We start from the raw sequence: 16,689 nt of genomic DNA, 5'->3' as shown, positions 1-16,689 counted from the left end.
CTCAGCCACTTCCCAGCTGTGTGACCCTGGGCAAGTCACTTGACCCCCATTGCCCACCCTTACCAATCTTCCACCTGTGAGACAATACACCGAAATACAAGGGTTTAAAAAAATTTTTTTTAAAAATTGGTGAATGGATTGTTCCAGGGAAATCAATTTAATATTCATGAAGTAGTGATCAAGAAAAAAAGGATCATCACTTTTAAAAAGATGAATTATATCCCCCCCAAATTTTAATTTATCTGATGAAAGATAATGATTATTTTATGCATAGATGTTGAAAAAAAAAACCTGATAGTAATATCATTCCCATCCTCAAACAAAAAAGAAACAAAACCAGTTGAGAAAATTTTCCATTTCTATGGCTGCCATATCAATGTTTAGATCAAAAGAGATATCGTAGAAATAATAAACTATTATTACTAATATAGTGCTCTTATCATTCCAAAAGAAATTGGTGGCAGTAGAAGGGGTTAAGCATTATATTTTACCACTATATGACAAGAACTATGCTAAGCTTTTCATAAATATTATCTCATTTGATCTTTTCAACAATTCTATGAGGTAGGTCCTAGTATTATCCCCATTATACAGTTGAAGAATGTGAGGCATTCAGAATGTCCCAGGATTACACAACTAGTAAGTGTATGGGACTAGATTTGAACTCTACTTTTTCTGACTCCAGGTCCAACATTCTATTATACCATGTAGCTGCCTATTAGGACAGTAATCTTCAGCCCATAATCTATAACTCATGTATCCACCAGAAGAGCACTATGAGATTTACAAATTTATATGTCTGAACTTAATAGAAAATGTAGCAGAACAATCTGACCATGAATTTTAATTGTACAGGTCAGGCACCATGTATATGAACTACTGTGATGGTAGCTAGTGGTGTTTATTTTACATTGAGCCAGAGGAGGGCACAAGAGTTAACAAAATTAAAAAAAAAAAAGACATTCAATGAAAGGGATACAAAAGGATTGAATTAAGGTAAGCCAATGTCAAGTGATAAAATTATATCTAACCATTGAGGTATTGGAAAAAAATCAAGAGAAGAGGATAGTTTAAAACAATGAATAGGATTAAGGAGAATCAGAAATGGTAAGATCACTTTCTCCAAAGAATCCCCTTAAACACAGAATTGTGGGTGAAGAAATGGTTTAAAACTGGGATTATTACTTTTTTATTTCCTATGACACACGGGGAATGTATCTATCATGAGTTTATTTGCTCATTTTTTTTAAACGGATCATATTCCACTTCTATTTGATCCCTGGTGAGAAAAATAGGAATATATAGTTAAAGAAGGTATGTCATGAAGCAAAATCTCTGCAAAATGTATGAGCCTAAGAATGAAATAATCTAGTTTTCAGTAACAAAATATTTTTCCAAAAATTAATTGACTATACTACATTGAAAGGATAAGGAAAACTCAAAGTACTTTAGAAGAATTAAAAATCAAAATGTATTTCCATTTTAATATACTTTTCTATGAGAGAACACCACCCATCTGTCTGAAGATGCTAAATCAGTACTACTATTATTTGTAACACTGCCCTCTGGTGGCAATCCATAAATATTACAATCCTCTTTTTTTAACTACATTTTAAAGTATTTTAATAACCTACTGATTCTATAATTGAAGACCTAGAATAAAGACTAGGGCCCCTTTCAGTAAAACATGATGTATTTTCATATTGTAAAGTTATACATCAAGATGTAATTGATCTAGAAAATCTGTATGACAATTTGTTTTATTGTACTAAACTAGATATACGTTATTTTAAGTATATTGATTAATTACTTATTTGTATGTCTCCTAAATCTACTTGTCAGATATAAATACACACATATACCAATACATACATATAGACATAAATACATACATACATAGATGAAATTAATTCATTTTATATCTTGCTTTATGTCATCATTTACTCCAATAATTTAAAAATGATTTACTTCTTCTGATTGTTACCATAAGAAGCAAAAACTTTAAAATATATTTCTATGAGGGATACCTAAACAGGACTGCCATAATTATGCTAATTTGCACGATGAAGTATTTTATATGTGATAACAACATACATAGGATAATTAAATTATGTAATCAGCAATAAAAATGTGGAAGAAACCTCACAGGCCACCAAAGATTGACACCAAATCACTTGGACTGAACTAAATTTCATTTTAGAATATGTAAAATGAAAACTTAGGTTGTATGACATGATCCTAGAACTAAGAAGTTGTTACTATACAATGTTCAGTTAATTCAGTCGAATCGGGCTCTTTTTTATCATGGAAAAAAGGGACTGTATTTCATACTAAATTAACTGTGTTTGAAATGAATACCTTGTTGAAACATCTGATTATTTTAAATTCCGAAAATATCAGCCCCAAAAGATGATTTAATTTCTCCCATACAAATATAAGAAAGTATGAATTAAAATGATAACCTCATTGGTCCTTTTGATTAAATTGAGACTATAAATCACTCTGATTTTTTTGACATAAAATAAATATGTCATTGAATTTTTCCTGAATGAATTGAATTAACTGGATGTTTTGGCACTCTCTAGATGATGCCAAAGCCTCTAAGAGTATGAAGAGAGTCTGAAATAAAAGTTGTTAAGGCAATATTAGTACAACTTGAATTAAATGATTTATATAGTACACAAACAATTTTGAACTAGAGCTGATGAATCTTCAGGAAAGGAAACATATTTATAATAATGATAATATTTATTTCAATGTCAAATTTCCATTTCTTTGGGTTTCTTTGGATTTTATTTTCAAAATCTAATGAGGGAAGCTTCAGGTTCAGACTGCATACATGTACAGGACAAACTCTTCTGTAAGAAGGAACAAAACTTCCACCAAATCAGATTTCTCTTTCTAGATGATTCCTAATGACTATATATTTAGGTAGATTCAAATAGTTGACATTTGGACTTTCCATTGTTTCATTCAACAGTTTGTTGAGCAACATCATGTTACAATAATTCTGTCATGGGTGCTGTTTGGGGACTGTGAAGAAAATAGATACCTTTAATCCATCCTATAGGCTTATAGTGTTGCAAAGACATTCATTATTTGCAAAGCTCAGGACATTGTGGGTTAGGGGCAGGCAGGGGACATTTGTCATATGATATAGGTATAGAAAACTTTAGACCTAATACATACAATTCCAAACTTCTTCATCTACACTCTGGAGACTTGCTTTGTTTTGACTCAGTCACTAATATATTCTTGGGGAGGGGGGAGGAGGTGTATATACTCCCTTACCCACATGCATACATATGCAATGTGTGTGTGTTTATGTGTGTGACCGTAACTTTTTGTTGTTGAGTCATTTCAGTCACGTCTGACACTACATGATCCCTTTTGGGGATTTCTTGGCAAAGACACTGGAGCTGTTTGTCATTTCCTTCTCCAGCTCATTTTTACAGATGAAGAAACTGAGGCTAACAGGGTTAAGTGACTTGCCCCAAATTACACAACTATTAAGTTCTGAGGCTAGATTTTAGCTCATGAAGATGAATCCCCCCAATTCCAATGTCAGTGCCCTAACCACTGTGCCACCTGGACGACCAACTATAAATATACAAAAGTGTGTACTGTATGTAAAGAGATATACATATACTCGTATGTGTCTGAATATACCTATCTTTAAATTGCTGCTTTAGCTAGTTCCTACAGGACAATTTAGTTTATATTTATGTATTATTAAGCTATGCCTACACAAAAGGATATACATACCTATACATCTTATTGTGTATAAACTTTGGTATAAAGTTTAAGAAATTATCCAGGTATTCTGAAATATCTTAATATGCTGCATCATAGTTCTTGAAATCTTTGTATTTCAGATAGAATCATTCATTTTCCTTAATCTGCTTTTATTCTGTAAAGTCACAGCTTAAATAAAAGTGAATAATAGTTTATTTTTTTCTGCCAGAAACTAGCTGAATATTGATCTATCTAGGCTCAGCTTATGTACAAATAGATCAATAGGCATTCGAGTGAAAACTTCAATTAATTACATAGATTTTGAGTTAATACAAAGTCAATATTAGGGAACTTTAGGGTTGTATATTGAAAATATCCAGAAATTGATTTTATAAAAATGTTTTTTTCATATGAATACCTAAGGTTTTGTACACAGAGATTCAATTCTACTTGTTTTAGTTACCATTACATGATTTTGTTTTGGAAGGGTAGTTAACAGATGTTTAAATTTTTTTTAATTTCCTTGATTTAATTTTTTAAATATATTTTCTTTTTAAAGTATTTAAAATATTCACAGTATTTCTTCATACTTTCCAAACAACACTTAATTTCAGAAAAGAGGGGGCAAAATGAAATACTGCATACCACCAACTAATTTCCAACTTTGTTCTTTGTTTCCCTTTTGTTGTCTTATGACTTGTGCCATATTTCTTATTTTAAAAAGAAATGTATTTGTCTTGAACCCAGAGTTATCAAAATCTTTAAAGTGAAAAAAATTGTCAAATGTGAAGGTTAAGATATCATTCCTGTGATATTGTTTTTGTAAACTATTGTATTGGTCATATCAGAATGGGGGTAAAATGAGGCATCTCAACTAGGCAGGATTGAAGGAAATGGATTAGTAATATATTTTAACCAAAATGAATATCGAATCAAATAGTAGAATTGCTTGTTTATATCTTCTACATTATTGTTACTGTTGATCAAACTCAATTTGGATCTACATTATTAAAAGCAGCCCAATACAAAATAGAAACTAATTTAGTATAGAAAAATGTCAAGATGGGGGGGCAGCTGTGTAACTCAGTGATTTGAGAGCCAGGTCTAGAGATGGGAGGCCCTAGATTCAAATCTGGCCCCCGACACGTCCTACCTGTGTGACCCTGGACATGTCACTTAACTCCCCCCTCCCCATTGCCTAGCCTTTTACCACTCTTCTGCCTTAGAATCAATACACAGTACTGGGTTTTTTTAAATTTTGTTTAAATGTCAAAATGATTTGACTGATAATTTTCATTGAATTGGTTTGTTGATTTACATCTCTAGTTGTAAACACAGCTTTACATTATAATATATGTATATATTTATAAAGTATAATCCAGTAATTCTATCAGTTTTTGATTTATTTTTTTTTACATTAGCTAAATAATCACCTCTTTCTGTAGCTTTTACCTCTTTAAAATACTGTTGAGGGGGCAGCTGGGTGGCTCAGTGGATTGAGAGCCAGGCCTAGAGATGGGAGGCCCTAGGTTCATATCTGGCCTCAGATACGTCCTCGCTGTGTGACCTTGGGCAAGTCACTTGACCTCCATTGCCTACCCTTACCACTCTTCTGCCTTGGAGCCAATGTACAGTATTGACTTCAACACAGAAGGTAAGGGTTTTAAAGTAAAAAAAATAAATAAATGAAATAGAAAAAATATGAAATATTTTATTGAAAAATTTATTGAAAAATATTTTATGAAAACGTTGATTTAATTTAAATGCCAAATATCTTGGTTAAGAAACAACAACAACAACAAAACAGAATTTCTAAAAACCCAACAACTATTTATAAGTTGCTTATTGTTAAATACATGTTTGAGTCTATTTCAGAGTAGATGATCTCTATACATATCTGCTAGCCAGCATTTCTATAGCTATAGCACTTTAAGAATTGTAAAGTTCTTTACATATATCATCTCATATATATTATGTTATTTTATCTTCACAACAACCATGGCACAGAAGGTGGTGCTAGTATTATTCCCATTTTATAGATGAGGGAACAAAGGCAAAAAGAGGTTACGTGATTTAGCCAAAATCACACTAAGACTAAGTATCTGAGGTGGGTTGTGGAATGAGGTCTTCTTAACTCTATCCTGTGTACACAAAGGTTAAATTTCTTGCCCAGTGTCATACAGTTAAGAAGGATCAGAGAAGGGATTTGAATTCACATCTTCTTCACTCTAACCTTAATCACTTTAGCCCAACCACAAAGTCAAAAGCAGAGTAGATACTCCATAAAAGAAGTGCTGAATAGAATTGGATGTTAAGCTTGGATTGCATAGCCCTCTCTGTAGGCAGAAGACCTTTGGAATGTCCTTCTGAACCCCAAGATTCCATGGTAACTCAGTTGTTGTTGAGATGTTTCAGACATGTCCAGTTCTTCATGACACCCTTTGGAGTTTTCCTGACAAAGATATTGGAGGGATTTGATATTTCCTTTTCCAAGTCATTTTACAGATGAGGAAACTGAGGCATACACAGCTAAGTGACTTGTCTAGGATTACATATCTAGAGAATGTCTTAGATGAAATTCGAACTCTAGAAGATGAATCGTCCTGCTTTCAGGCTCAGCACTGTATCCACTGAGACATCTAGCTGCCCATCAACATAGAGCTCTATATACAATATAAATTACCCTTATGCTTGCTTCCTAAATTCCCCAATACTCTTACCCTTCTTATTTGGTCTCCTATAAGTGAAGCCACAGCAGCATTTGTGAAAATGAAAGAATATTTTTTAAAGTGTTTAAAACATAACACAAAGAAAAGGGAAACAATGAAAAACTTAAAGATCCCAGAAAAAACTAATCCTGGGAAAGGCCTTCCAGTTGGTGTTGTCTTGCCATAGTGGTAGCCAAAGGAGTAATAAGACTGAGAACTAGACTTAACCTTATTGTCTAGTTCTAGTCAGATATCTTTGTTTTATAAATTTAAAGTGGTTTACCCAGAGCCTCAGATCCACTTACATAAATACGTGTGCTTGTCTCTATACCAAAGTTCCCCTCACCCCTCAAAAATATTTTTCCCCACAAATTCTGTATTTTTTATTGATTTTTCATAAACTACTAAAAATCTCACCAAATTAGAAATTCAATTGGGTTGCATGTATTCTTGCAAAAATAGAAATACAGTAGAGTTAAAGTACTATCTTCAACTTAAATATCTGTATGATTTATAATTTGTTTTAGAGTCAAAGTAGCCCTTCAGTGGAGGCTGAATTTAGAGTCAGGATAACCTGGCACAGGATCTGCAAACACACTCAAAAGACCACAAACAACACCTTTAAACTCCCAGTGCCCCTGGCAACTCCTTCAGGCTGTAAATTACAGAGGAGTTGCCAGTGTGCATCAGTGCAAAGGAACTCTCCAGTGGGAAACAAATTAGACCAATTATATTGCTTTGTTCCTAAAACCTAACTGGGGCATCACATGGGGCTCTAAAGGAATGAGGCCTTCCAGAGAGATAATAGCAGGTGGGAGAATAACTCAGAAAAGAGATAGAATAGGAACAAGACAGATTTTTTATCTGTTACAAAAAATTCTGCCTAAAGATGTCTTTTTGCCCACAAAGGAGGAGATCACTTTTTTCCATCTTTTGCTATTTGGCCTTTTACTTCCAAAGTTGGAAGTAAGGCCATTTTACCATCAATTCAGCTATATTAAAGGTTAAATTGACCTTTCTTGGGCAAGTGGGGAACTCCTTCACCATTTAAATTAGTTCCCATGAGTAAAAACATTCAGCATGCTAAACTGATTTGTAAACTTTGGGGACACAACATGAATTACTGACTTTCTATACAAGACAAAATGAATTCTATGTATTAAACTTTCTGAAGTCTGTCTGAATGACCAGATTATTTTCAACCAATTTGGACATAGCAACAAATGGTTATATTTTGTCACCCTCTGTCATAAAAAAAAAATTGTTTTTTTTAAATGGAGTTAAGACACATATGTTTATTTTTGTCCCCCTGTTGTCCTCATTTCTGTTCATGGGTGTTTTTTGAAATGTTTCTTCTGTGAAGAGGTAAAATGTGATTATTTGTCCTTGAGTCATACAATCATGGATTATGAAAGAAAAATGATGTCAAAAGTCAAGGAAAGTTTCAATCAGTGTGGTCTTAAAGATTTAATTAAAAATAATTACCAGATAATCAAAAATAGTGTATTGGCTATCCCCCATGCATCCACCAAACCTCTCCCATAAGATAGGGATCACATAGTAATTTGATATGGAACATTATGGATCAGAAAATATGATCAACCAATGAAAAAACTCCTGAATTTGTATTATTTCAAAATATATGTAGGTATATATTTTTTAATTTATTATTGAAAAGAATGTGAAATATAATCATGATTTTATTTTATATGCTTGCAACTTTTTCATATTGACTATTTTCAAGTTTTTCTCTAACCTGATGTTCCCACCCTATACAGCAAGACCTACTAATCACCGACCTGCGGAAAGCTCCGTCTCTACTGGCTCATCTGCCAGCAGCTTTGGCAGTGGATATAGTGTGGACAGTGAAGGAAGTAGCTGCACTGCAGGGGAGACTAATCTATTTCCCATTCCAAGAGCGTAAGTTTTTTTTTTTTTTTTCCCTTCCCCTTTGACATATTTAGCAGTGAGCCAAACACCAGTATTCTTCAGTGTGAGTCATCCACCGTCATCTGCTTCTTTGAAATTTAAGAGAAAAATGGGCAAATTATTTTAAGAAGAAAATTTATCTAAATAAAGACTAACATTCCATTCTCAGCAAATGCTTAGGAAGCATCATGACATTTAGATGGTTTCTATAGACATGAAAGAACTAGACTAGGACTATTGATTATTTATCACTACCTTTATTTATACAGATTTGTATTAAACAGGAAAATCATTGAAATAATCAGATTCATTCTAAGGTGGTTCAATTCAGAAGAAGCATTATGCTATGTCTTAATCTTATAATTAGATCATAGATGTCATTCCAGAATGTATTATAGTTTTAAAGCTGAAAGAGACCTTTGAAGATATATAATTTAATCCTCTCTTTTCATATAAGGAAATTGAAGCACAAGACAGATTTAATGACTTGCTCAGGGTCACACATATAGTGAGGAATAGTGATAGGATTTTCATCCAGATTATCTTGAGTTCAAGACCAGTATCCTATGCACTGAGATCAGCTTCCTTATTTTAAACTTGAGGAAACTGAGGCTCATGGGAGCATGCCATGATTTGAACACAGGTTCTCTAAGAGCGAGTCCCATGACTGCTCTTTCTTTCTACTGTGTCATCACGCCTTCAGTGACAAAGTATAATCAAAAGTAGAGTTGAAGAATATTTAGAAAACTGGCATTGGTCCAATAGTACTTGGCAGATATTTTTGAAATCATTACTATGCGAATTTAAAATAATTAACACATTTTGATACTCCTTTACACTTCTGAAGTAGAAATGCCTGGATATTTAAAGCTGATTATCTTGACTATTAACACTATGCTATTTCTAGGACTATGATCCCAAGAAACATTAATGACTCCCTTAATAAAGTATATCTATATATAACTCAAGTAAAATAGAAATAGCTCTTGTAATAAGAAACAGGACTAAAAATTGATGAGTCCTTCTACAAAACAGGGTCTCTTAACACCTTTGTTTATGCCATGTACCCCTTTAATAGTTGGGTGAAGATTATGGACCCCAAAATGATGTTTTTCAATGTATAAAATATTAGTATTACAGACACACACACATTATTGTTGTTCAGTAATTTCCAACTTTTTGTGACCCATTTGGGGGTTTTGTGGCAAAGATGTTGGAGTGATTTACCATTTACTTCTCCAGCATATTTTACAGATGAGAAAACAGAGGCAGATTTAACTGACTTTGCCCAGTGTCACACAGTTAGTAAATGTCTCAGGACACATTTGAACTGAGATCTTTAAACAAATTCCCAAACCCCAAGTTGTTTCCAAACCCCAGATTCTTAACAGAATCATTACTATAAAAATAGAACTGACATACAACAGAGCAGAGTAGTCTAATAGCCACCATTCAGGTCAAGAAGATCTAGATTCATATATCAAAAAAGGAAAGGGACATTAATTCTTTCAAGTACAACTTCCTAAATTTACAGATAGGAAAACTGAGGTTGTAGGAGGTTGCACCATGCCCTGCATCCCTCAAGGTCAAACATAGGATTTAAACCCCAAGTCTATTGACTACAAAGCTGATATTCTTTTCATTCTCCCAAATTATTTACTCTTTTCTGGCTCTATGATCTTGGAGAAGACAGTCACTAAATTCTCTATCCTTTAGGCAACTCTCTATGACTACAAATTACAGTGTATTACCTTTGCATTCATTAAGAAAGTTTCTTCCTTAGGAGCTCCTTGTACAAATAACAAGTGTCTGAACCAAAAATAGAATTATTTCAAATTGTTATACTTCTTCCATTCCTATTTTGCAGGCTTCTTTTAGTCTGCTTTCACTCTTCCCTAAAATTCATATCATGCAACTATTTTTCAGACACATATGTAATAATATTAAACCTTTGCAAAGTGGAACAAGCATTTAGATAATAAATTTGGGTAACAGATTGGTGGAAAATATAATATGGCGATCATAAATTGACTTGAATTTTTAAATACAAAAATGTTTAGTGATAGAAACATAAAACTAGCACAAAGCAGTATGGTGAAGACTGAGTATAATTTGGCCCCAATTTTTTCTCTTCCTCCTTCTACCACTACCCAAATGCCAAAATATGGAGTTATGTCATTAAATTTATTAGAGAGCAAGATCAAAGCTAAATGAATTCTTTTGACTCAATTGTGAATTCAAATGAATTCACAGCAATGAATTCAACCTAGAGGCCACAGGATTGATTAGGGTACTTTCATCCTCCTCTTCAACAAATTTATCATTCTATACTGTGGACTAGAGCTCCCTCTAGCTCTTCTGGTTTTGAAGTCCAGACTCTTTCTCAGTTCCTGTGCTAGATAGATAAGTGATTTTGTGAAGCCACACTGGACAAAATAATGTAGAGAAATATATAATCATATGGATAATTCAATCTACTTGAAATTTTAATAAAGAATCCTGAAAGTCACAAATCTACTTTTCCCATATATAGTTTTTCTTTCCCAATATTTCAACTAGAACTCTTAATTATTGCTTTATTTCATCTTTACTGTTAGGGCTTAGCCAAGTGTTCAGTAAAAATTATATTTTAGTTGGATTTGTTTCTGTAGAAATTAATTCTAAAAAATTAATCGCATTAGGTCTTTGCCTTAGTAAGTTCAGTTTGACCTAGCAAAATAACCAGGGGGAAAAAATCTCTTGGGGCTGACTGACCTGGCCAGTTTTTAAATGTGAAACCAGTGAATTTCTTTTTTTCTCTTTTTATAACAAATATAAATGGTTTCTTTTTATATAATGACTTCAAATGTATAAATAAAAATAAATAGGAATACTATGTATTTGCTTTTACATTTTTGAGGCTATTTTTTTAGGTGAGATCCACAGCTTTTCTCAGACTACAAGAAGGGTCTATGACACCCTTCGTTAGTCTTTAGAAGATTGTTTGAATCCTTAAGCCCTTGAAATCAGATCATCTTTAGGTCTCCCTACCTTTATATGACAATGGATTTTTTTTTCTAAAAGAAGGTAAGGAGAAACTTCCAAATATAATCCTTGATCAAGTTTTGACTCAAGTTAAATCTTGTATTATCTACTTCAGTGTCTGTGAGATGAAGATGGAATATACAATTCTTAAAAGTCTGATGTTTACCAGTATTGTTTATTTCTAATATCTCTAATAAGATCATATGATGACTCAAAGCCTGCCCAAAATAAATTCAACATGCATATATGTATCATTATATACTATAGCAAAGTAAATAATTATAAATATATATCTGGAAGTGATTTTTGAAGTCACCTAGCCCAACCCACCCATTTTATAAATGTGGAAATAAAGGCCCATAGAATGAATTGATTTTTTTTCTAAGATCAACTATGTTATAAGAAGTAGAGCTGGAATTTGAAACTAGACCCTCTGATTCCATATCCAATGCTTTTTCTCCAGCATTATACTTTGGTAAGGAACCTTTCTTACATGTCTATGTGTCTTCCCAGCGTCTTGAAGACTCCATATGTTATGCAGTCAAGAAAAATTTGTGGCTTTATCAGAATGAAAGGATGAGGTTAGATAATTTCAAAATAAGACTTTTAAAATAAAAATTCCGGAGGATCATCTTTATCTAGTGACTTTGGATAATTGCTATTTGTATAGCTGTTTGTAACCTCAGTTTAATAATCTAAAAAAATCAAAGGGTTGCCTTCAGTTTCCTTTCAGCTCTAAAATCATATAAAATCTACATATTTTCTGTGTTTCAGTATCTAGAAGATGATGCAAGAATTCACTATGATTCAAAACTTATCAGAAATTAAGCATCTAGACTTACCTCATGCATTCATTTTTTTTCTTTTAATTTGTTCAGCCTATCTCTCAATATTTACTTCCAAACAACTGCATAATTCCCAAAGCTGGAGACAAAGGAGAGGGTTGGCAGTGTGTGATAGGGGAAACTTTCTCTTCCTATCACTTAATCCCTCTAACTTTTACTCTTTCAGCACCATAGCTACTTTTGGTGAAGGGAAAACATGAAAAGTAAATATTTTTCATGTATATTGAACATGAAATAGCAAAAATGCATAACTCAACCTTGAACACTTAAAACAAAAAACATTGATAGATTTTTTAAAAATGTTTTTATTTTATTTTTTTATAACCCCTACCTTCCATCTTGGAATCAATACTATGTATTGGCTCCAAGGCAGAAGAGTGCTAAAGCATAGGCAATGGGGATCAAGTGACTTGCCCAGGGTCACAGAGCTGGGAAGTGTCTGAGGCCAGATTTGAACCTGTCTCTAGGCCTGTCTCTCAATCCACTGAGCTATCCAGCTGCCCCACCTCCCCCCCCCCCCACTCCCATAGATTTTTAAGCATTGTGATAAGAATGTGTCTTTGTGAGCTATCCTGGGCTTTAGGAAAAAAATAGTGTGTGCATTCACTGAAACTATAGTTGAAAAGTCTTTAAGAGTGAATATATATTTCCAATCTGAGACTTTTAGGCAACACATTATTGCAATTATCTGTGATTATAATTTTCTATGTTCTTTGGCATCTACCTTTGTAAGAACTTTTGCTAACAGAATATTGATATATTTTAATAGAGGGAAGATGGCACAGAATGGACAAGAGACAGTGAAGCAGCCTGCAGTAGGATTACCAGATGCAGAAGGTAAAGTAAAATTCACAATTACAATCTACATACAATATTTAAAATGTTTTGACTTTAATTTCAGATATCTAAGGATTATCTTAGATACAAAGGTAAAATGATGATTCCATAAGTCTTTCTTTAAAGCAATAAATAAGACTAACTTTGTAGTTTTATATAACATTTTTGGAATTTCGGCACTCATTTCAGTCAGTGCCTTCTGAGAACTGGAAATACAAGGAGCAAATCCCACAACATATCATGCTAACATTCTTTTTTTCCTATCTTTCCTTCTCCCCCAACACCCCATTCTAATTGGATAGCACAAGCATGGAGATCTCTTTTAAGTCCATACTAGGTCTGTGGGTAATGGCAGGACACTTTGAAGAAGGCTTTTAAAAAAGGATGGAAAATCTTTTGAAAGAAGAACTTTATTTCTAAACTAAATTCTGTCTTGAAATAGAGAATGACAGATAAAATATCATTTTCTAATTTTTATGTAAATACAAAGTTATTGATTAAAAAAATATGTAGGGGACAACAAGTTGGCTCAGTAGATGGAGAACCAGACCTACAGACAGGAAGTCCTGGGGCTCAAATTTGGCCTCAGAAACTTTCTAGCTATGTATCCCCAGGCAAGTCACTTATTCTGCATTGCCTAGCCTTTATCCCACTTCTACTTTGGAATTAATAGACAATATTGATTCCAAGATGGAAGGTAAGAGTTAAAAAAAAAAAAAACATCCCTCTATTATGACTTAAATGTTTTTTGCTGTTTTTTCATTGTGTTTTGTTTTGTTGAGTGTTTTGTAATCATTACGTGAGGGTTTTGTGTCCCTTATGGTCTTACCACCTATCCTATTTACTCTGAAATGGAAATTATCATGGTAAGCTTTTTGTTGTAATACAGCGAAAAAATATTGGGAGGTAAGAAACCTGGACTGGAATCTAGGCTCCATCACTTATCACCTATGTGGCTTTGAACAAGTTCCTTATCCTTTCTATGCCTTACTTTCTTCCTTTGCAGTATGGGTGTGGAGATAAATTCACTATATCGTTTCTCCAAATTAGATGCCAAACGAAAAGAATTTGTGATCAATGCAACACATTTTCCCCCCTTGAAGTCAAAATGACATATAATTCCCAGAATCTACAGGTGAAAGAAATAGATATAAATCCATGTTGATCATAAAGAACTGAGTATTCAGGAAAATATACATGATTGTACCTTATTTTAGAAACTTCAATTTTATAACAATTTTAGTACAAATGTTAACAGCTGTCAATGAGGAAAAGCTGTTCATCCTACTATGGGTCTCATCTTTCTTTCCCACACAAAAGATGTATATTTGTCTACAATAATGCAATCATAGGACATCTGAAATTTTATTTAGATTTGACAACAACTTTTGCTTACTTACCCTGACCAGAAGTTAGTCTTCCACTGATTATTGAACAGAAGCTTAAATAGGGAGATGAAAACTATAACCTAACTGAACAGTAATATGTAATCAATTAGTGGCACATTCTTTATGGTAACACTATTTTGGCCAGTCTCTTTGTTTTGATTGGGCTGTTTGATTATTCAAAAACATTTAAGTGGCTGCTAAGTGCCAGGTATTGTGTTAAGTGATATGGATATGAATATAAAAAAGAGTTTGTGGCCCCTAGCAGCTTACAACCCAATGGGAAAAAGGAAACAGAAAAGCAAATGGAAGAGGCAGATGGAGGAGTCAGGGAGGGAAAGTACTTGGGATGGGAGTATAATAAAGTCCAGTCCAAAATTGAAAAGAAGAAATGGCTGGCTTGAGAGATATTTTTAAATGGCAGTTTTATGTTCATGACTAATGCCTCATTATCATTGTGTAGTTGTATATAATATAGACCCTATATTTGTAACAACTATACAAATAAAATGAAGTCTCAAAGCCAGATATGGCCTCTATGCATGTTGCCTGAAGACCAGGCTGGCCAAATTCTCTTAGAATCATTAACAAAAGTCTGGCCACTGAATCACAACTTCATTTTTCTGTTTACAACTCACAAATAACTTCACTAAGAGATATGATCCCTGTTGCTGAAGTGGTTACCTATAATCAAGTAAACATTAATCTGTGATAAATTGAAATATTCATGTGATTCTTGTATCATTTTGGATATAGTAGGTAGGTTTGTTACTGAATCATGTCAATCCTTTCACTCTTCTAAGACTGACTTCCTATTCCCTGCCATGTCTGTTTTATACTATTTTTTTTATTATCCTCAAGTCAATCTATGCGACCTCCACCCTTCTCTCTCTCAGCAGAGGCCCAAGAAAACTGAGGCCACCCATTGGAAACCCCTTTTATCCTCAGTTTTAAATTTCAAATTCCTTTAATCTATGTTTCATTTTCTCTTGCTATTCTTCAATCTCTAACAAAAAAGGGTCTTATTGCTAGGACAAAATCCTCTGCTTATTGCATTTGATTTGACCTCTAAGAGTTTGTGTCTTAGAACATTTGTGCTGCCTTTCTAATCTTCACTCTCACTTTATGTTTCCCTGATGTAAATGTGATCTTACCCATTCTAATAGATAGACATATACACACACTTTTACTTGACCTCTTATGCCTCCAAGTTTCATCCTATACATCACTTTATTTTCACAACCAATCTCATTTTTAAAAGTTATAATCAATGCCTCTGGCTTTTGATACCATGCAATAGTACATTCTAAAGTTTTTAATGATTAAGTTGCTAAATGTAATTGATTTTTTTCACTTCTGATACTTTTTGACCATTCTGCAGCATTTAATAATTTTGACCAGCTGCTTCTCCAAAATACTCACTTTCATCTGGGTTTTCATGATTCTTTTTTCCTACCTTTACTTTCAGACTCTTTTAATAAATCACTTTCTATGCTGCACCCATGTGGAGATATATTTCAGTGCTCTTCCCATCTACATTTTGCTTTAATGTTCTCATTAGCTTCCATTGGTTCAATTGCTATTTCTATGCAGATGATTCTCAAATATATATTTCTCTACTGAAAAAAAAATTATTGCTATCATCTATAAATGGAATTACTTCTCTCATGCCTTTACCTTTGCCCAAGCTATGTCCCTTTCTTGGAATGCTCTCCTTCTTCCCCTTCATATCTTAGAACTTCTACTTTCCTTTAAGGGTCAGTTCACATGCTCCTTTCTATAGGAGAGCTTTTAAATTCTTTAATGGCAAGGAATACTTTTCTTTATATTCTGTATTAATTCATATTTTTAAAATTAAATTATATTTTAATGATTAATATTTCTTGTAACTTGCAGAAGCTCATGAATACATTTAGTATATTTTTAAATTTTGAAGGACTGCTCATTGACACATAGGTTTTTGGTTTTGTTTCAACTCAACATGTTCAATACTCTGTGCAAAGTTGGCACTGGGGATCTAAAAATTAAAATTAGATATTCCTTGCCATCAAGGAATTTAAATGCATATATAAAAGTAATTTTGGAAGAAGAGCTAGAATTAACAAAAAAGGTTTCCTGTAGGAAGTAGCATTTGAAATGACCCTTGAAGGGAAATAGAAGTTCTAAGACGTGAAAGGGAAGGATGATTGACAAGCAATAACTTTACTTGAAAGAGGTGAAATACAT

General features: G+C 33.2%; 1 protein-coding gene across 1 annotated transcript in view; it reads left to right on the top strand.

Annotated features, from left to right (window-relative positions):
- Window positions 1-16,689, top strand: part of PCLO (piccolo presynaptic cytomatrix protein) — a 555,993-nt gene that overhangs the window by 466,858 nt on the left and 72,446 nt on the right. The window contains exons 21-22 of the mRNA XM_044677248.1: window positions 8,222-8,363; window positions 13,011-13,078. Coding sequence (XP_044533183.1) covers window positions 8,222-8,363; window positions 13,011-13,078 — 210 coding nt within the window. The remainder of the gene's footprint in view (window positions 1-8,221; window positions 8,364-13,010; window positions 13,079-16,689) is intronic.

Source organism: Gracilinanus agilis, chromosome 5 (assembly GCF_016433145.1).
Source record: "Gracilinanus agilis isolate LMUSP501 chromosome 5, AgileGrace, whole genome shotgun sequence".
Classification (NCBI taxonomy): Eukaryota; Metazoa; Chordata; class Mammalia; order Didelphimorphia; family Didelphidae; genus Gracilinanus; species Gracilinanus agilis.
The sequence above is the reverse complement of the archived record's forward strand: the minus strand, read 5'-3'. Positions and strand labels throughout refer to the sequence as shown.